This window comes from Chelonoidis abingdonii, chromosome 9, assembly GCF_003597395.2.
Source record: "Chelonoidis abingdonii isolate Lonesome George chromosome 9, CheloAbing_2.0, whole genome shotgun sequence".
Classification (NCBI taxonomy): Eukaryota; Metazoa; Chordata; order Testudines; family Testudinidae; genus Chelonoidis; species Chelonoidis abingdonii.
The window spans coordinates 3,865,194-3,870,706 of NC_133777.1; the positions used below are offsets into that span (position 1 = coordinate 3,865,194).

General features: G+C 44.2%; 1 protein-coding gene across 1 annotated transcript; it reads left to right on the forward strand.

The window, feature by feature from the left end:
- Positions 1-1,527: 1,527 nt before the first annotated feature.
- Positions 1,528-2,475, forward strand: HS3ST6 (heparan sulfate-glucosamine 3-sulfotransferase 6). Its single transcript, XM_032762792.2, has one exon. It carries the CDS (start codon positions 1,548-1,550, stop codon positions 2,127-2,129), a length of 582 nt encoding a protein of 193 aa, XP_032618683.2. The 5' UTR covers positions 1,528-1,547; the 3' UTR covers positions 2,130-2,475.
- Positions 2,476-5,513: the final 3,038 nt, after the last annotated feature.

The window sequence follows — 5,513 nt, forward strand, 5'->3', positions numbered from 1 at the left end:
TCTGGGAGGAGTTCCGAAATCGATTTAAGGAGCCGTTTAACTTGATATTAATGAGGACGTCGTGTGAACGGGTACAGCGTTAAATCAGTATATCGGCCATTAAACCGATTTAAAGTCGCAGTGTAGACCTGGCCTGAGACTCTTCGAGTTCTCCTAGGAGCAACAATCTGGGCTGTTTTTTTATTATGCTTCTAGGAGAGCGATCTCATACACTGAGATTAGAACGTGGAGTTAGATCAGAGTCTCGGGTTCACAGGTTTGCCCTTTAAAGGCATATGGACTGGGGTGTATTCTGATCTCTGCAGGACGTTCTGTCTGTGCAGATCCCATGGCTACTAACGTCAGGGAGGTGGTAAAATCCAGCTGGGTTTGTAATGTTATCACGAGCCCAAGAGGGGATTTGGATTTTCAAGGCTTGAAGAAAATTCAGGTCTTGTGAAGGAACTTGGAGTCACACACCAGGCTGTCCCCACCACCACACACCAGCCCTGACCTGTGGCCACTGTTTCTGGGGGTCAGAGAATAGCTTAGTTTCCCTAGCCATTTCAACCTTTCCTCGGCTTTTTTGCTAATGATGCCAACGACGGTGCCCGTTAATATCAACAACCACAATGACTTTGGTGCTGTGGACAATTGGACAGTCTGAACTCAACTTGGCTCTCCACCCATTCAAGAGAGGGCCCAGACAGCCCTCAGATGGCAACGTCGTAGCTCGCTATTATTATTTAACTTTTTTCTGGTAGAGCCCACAATGTGCCAGGTGCTGTACAAACAGAAGGGAAGGTGCGGTCATTGCTGACCCATTCTGGAGTCCCACCAGCTAATTAGAAAAGAGAATCTTCTACTAATCATCTGTTGCCACCCATCCACATTGGTCACTGTTCTGTAATTCTGGGGTCACTTCTCAGAGTGACTCCAGATCTTATACCAAGGTCATTGACACCAGAACCTTGACCTATGTGCTTAATTCAGGAGAAGACAAGTACTGTACTTTGCTTCTTGTCCATACTATTACAGACTAAAGCCAGTTCCTACTCTGACTTTCCTCCCATGCAACCCCACTGTAGTCAATGGGGTTGCACTCGGTGTGTCTGTCTGTACTGTGGTAGCATCTAGCAACCCCAGACAAGGATCAGGAGCCCATTGTGCTAAGCACTGTGTAGACAACTACCAAGGACAGGCCTTGCCCAAGGCGGCTCACATGCCACAGGTGGACAAAACAGAGACATGAGGTAGGGGTCTGTTGGAGAGGGAGGTAACAAAAGAAACAGAGTTTGGCAAAAAGATGGAAGTCACAACCCTAGTCAGGGCCTGATGGGAATGGCTTGTAGGAGAGATTTTAAAGCATTTTGATGAGAGATTTTCCTTGAGCATTGGGCTTGGCATGTGGGGGCTGACAGCTAGATATTATCAGCTCGTTCTTACCCTGCTGCCCTTCCCTGAAGATGTTAATGGGTCAAAACTGGACAGATCCACTTGAGTCATTACTGTTGTCCTTTCCTTTCCACAGGAACCTGATGCCGCGGACTCTAGAGGGCCAGATCACGATGGAGAAAACCCCGAGTTACTTTGTGACCAAGGAGGCCCCCAAACGTATTTACAACATGTCCAGGGACACCAAGCTGATTGTGGTGGTGAGGAACCCAGTCACCAGGGCCATCTCGGACTACACACAGACACTGTCCAAAAACCCCACCATCCCCAGCTTCCAGGCGCTGGCCTTCAAGAACATCAGTACAGGCCTCATCGACACCACCTGGAGTGCGGTGCGGATTGGCATCTACGCCAAGCACCTGGACAATTGGCTACAGTACTTCCCCCTTTCAAAATTCCTCTTTGTCAGCGGGGAAAGACTCGTGAGTGACCCGGCTGGGGAGATGGGCCGAGTGCAAGACTTCTTGGGTCTCAAGAGAGTCGTGACAGACAAACACTTCTATTTCAATGAGACCAAGGGCTTCCCTTGCCTGAAGAAGCCGGAAGGAAGCAGCCGGCCCCGCTGTCTGGGGAAGTCCAAAGGGCGGCCTCATCCAAAAATCCACGGGCAGGTGATCCAGCGCCTGCAGGAGTTTTATAGACCTTTCAACATGAAGTTCTATCAGATGACTGGGCAGGACTTTGGGTGGGACTGAGATCTCACCAGGCCATTGGCTTTCTAAGCCACAGTGGGGAGAGGGCAACTAGTCCCCTTAGCAGACCTACACGGCCCTTTGCACATTGTGTACCAAGCTGCCCAGAGACTCTAGCATAGGTGTGTCCAAGGCAAACTTTTGGAAGACACTTCCCATGTTCTAATTTATAATGGACCTGTTCCTGGAGAGAAATGTACACTTTCTGAGTATAGAGAAATATTTAAGAAAGAAAAACAAACAAACAAACAAACAAAACCCTCAACCCCAGATCAGATTAAATATTCTTCCATATGAATTTCGCTAATCTATATTAACCAGAATGGTTTTCAGATGGTGTGTGTGTTTGTGTGTGTGCATGTGTGCGTGCAGTGACAAAGGTACTAAGATTCACAGTAAAGTTTTGCAAATCAGAGTTGGCCTCCTAATGCTGTCCTTTCTCTGACCATACTGAGAGCTCTGTAATATTCGCAATCAGCCATCCTGACCCTTTTAATTAGCAGGGAGAGGGCCCCAGACATCAGTGCTGTGTTTAGCTCTTGGATGCCTTTCTTGCAAAGATAACAACTGCAGCCAGGTTCGAAGCTGCTGTACAGCAATGTAGGTCCATTGACTTCAAAGGAGCTAGCTTGATTTACATCAGCTGAGGCTCTGGCCCAATATATTAAAAACACAAGTGACTTATGATAATAACGTGTTAGGAGCCTGATCTTGCTCCTCCCATTGGAGTCAATGGAATTTTGACTTTATTGGGGCCAGTAGCATGTCCCAATTTAAAAAAAATCTTATTTATCTATTACTTTTTGTGTGTGTGTGTGTATGTGCGTGTGTGTGCGTGCTTCACTCCGTTGGGCCAGTGAATTTTGGCCTAGCTCCTCAAAGGCACCTAAGGCCCTTCCACGTACCTTTGAGGACCTGGGCCTTTGTGTTTCTAGTCAATTTCTCTTTCCAGCTTTTGAGCCTATGCCAAGCTAGTTTGGTTGTCAGTTTCCCATGCTTCAAGAGGACATGGACACCCTCCACTTCCCAAAGCTCTTTTTCATTAAAATGTTCAATAATTAAAATAAAGCACTGTGTTTATTAGAGTTTTGTAAAAGCCCTTTTAAAAAAGACAAGCTGAATTTTGCACCTAACTCACATTCGGTGTCCTTAGAAACAGTTACCTGGTTTGATAGTTTCTGCCAGATCTGCAAAAAACAGGACACAGTGAATCTGCAAAAATAGTACAAACTGTGGGTGATTTATTGTTGTTTAAAGGCTTGATTCTGCCTCAGAAGCCAGTGGGAGTTTTGTCATTGACTTCAGTGAGGGCAGAATTGTGTCTTAAATGCACAGGGTGGAATCTTGGCCCTCTCTGAAATTAACGGCAAAAATCCCATTGACTTCAACTGGCCAGGATTGTACCCACAGTTCTTCTCCGGCTAAACTGTTTGCATTAAAAATTCTATTTTGCTAAGATTTCAGGAACATACAGTACTGACAACTCTGGGCAAAAAAGAGTGGAAAAATCTCCCATTCTTAATTGCGACAAAAGTCACAGCTCCACAAAATTGTTATAAAAATTTACTAGACCACATCACAAAATCTGCTTGCCAGTTCTTTTCCCCATGTGCATACAAAATTATTTATACTTTGTCAGTCTAAATATTATTTGTCTTGGTGAGTGATCACGTAGCATATGAATAAAAGAACTGTAAATTGGCAAAGTTTGAAATAAAAGGAAATATTAGTTCTGTGCCTAATAGGCAAAATCATCTTAAGCACATAGTCCGCTTTAAATTGGTACTTGCATCTAATTGACCTCAATGGGAGTTAAGCACCTGCTTAAAGCTAAGCAGGTGCTTAAATGCTTTGTTGAATCAGGGCCTTATGAGCTGGGTCAAAACACTCATTGAAAAGAATGGGACCATTCACCTGCTTAAAGCTTTGACACATGCTCAAGTACCTTGCAGGATTGGGGCCCTGTTTTCAAAATGGCACTGTGATCATTTTCTCTTTCCCATTTTGCAGCTGGCTCTGCATCTCACATGTTGATTTTTATTGAGATGAGTTTCCTTTCTGAGACTGGGCAGTGACCGGCATTTGATGATACATCTGGTCGAACAGTGAATCCAGAGAATGGTGTATTTTTCCTGATTTAAAATAGTCTGAAAGAATAAAAACAATTAGCGGCAGTAGTTCTGAATATATTCCAGATCGGATGCATTATGTATCACATGTAACACAGGTGATAAAGTTGGAGACCTCCAAGAGTAATGACAAAAATTCCCCCCCTCCCAGAAACAATTTTGCCGAAGAACATATAGGAAAAAAAGTCTGATCTTTAGCCCAGTCTTGGTTTCCAGATTTGCAGCCACAAAGGGCAGTCATTGGAGGCCGGTGGAATGAATTCAAGTGTTCTCATAATTAAAGAGGGGCAAAAAAACCTTTGTTAACCTTTCATAATCTTATTAGTGACTTGTTTGTTTTTTCTGGTTTTGGAGGGCCCCTGGGCTCTGCATGGTTTTGTACTATGTGATAGATCCATTTGATTCCAGTACAACATAGTCTCAGTGCTAGCTATCCTGTATGGCGTAGGGTTGACTTGCTGTTTCAATGGTCACAAGCCATTGGTTGCAAACCGTCCCAGCTGCATTGTTAAACAAAAATGTTAAACTCTTTCGGGTAGCCAGTGTTTTCCTAGACAAATACATTGTAAGCAAAGAACCTCTGCCCTTTGCAGTCCGTCCCTTCGTGTTCCAGTCATTCTCCGGATTGATTTTGCATCTGGCATTTTACACGGGGTGTTTTTAGTTGGTTTGCAATACAAGTCATTAAAGCTTCTCCCACTTCTTTGCTTTTTCTATAATAAGAGGCTCCTCTTTGTTCTTCATCCTCTTCAGTGTGGCATTTCTTTTGTATGGGTGGCAATTAAAGCCTCTAAACTCATGGCTAACGGTCAGCGTGTTAGTCAGTTTCAGACAGGAGGCTAATCTGTTTACTGCCGCAACAAACGATGCACAAAATGACACTACTCAATGTCAGGTCCAAGTTGAACACAAACAACCCAGCTATTTATATATTGAGAGACAGAGATAGAAACGTGAATGTTTTTTGGTATCCCTTGGAATAGACATGACTTCTAATTTGCATTGTCTTTGTCCTGCTTTACATTCCTGTCAGTTTCTAAAGCCAGCATAGCCACATTGTACCTGGTTAAGACGCTGTGCTAGGTTAAACAACAAACAAAATCTGGATTAATTTTCTGTGGCGTTCGAAAGGCTAGGTTCACACCTGGTGTAAATCAGAGCAGCTCCATTGATTTCAGTGGAACTACAGTGATTTCAGGCCAGCTGAGGATATGGTCCTGAAAGGCAATTGAAGCAGAAGAGGTTCAGGATATACGTA

Coding starts and splice junctions, on each gene's coding strand:
- HS3ST6 (XM_032762792.2), top strand. CDS start 1,548: ATGGAGAAAACCCCGAGTTACTTTGTGACCAAGGAGGCCCCCAAACGT.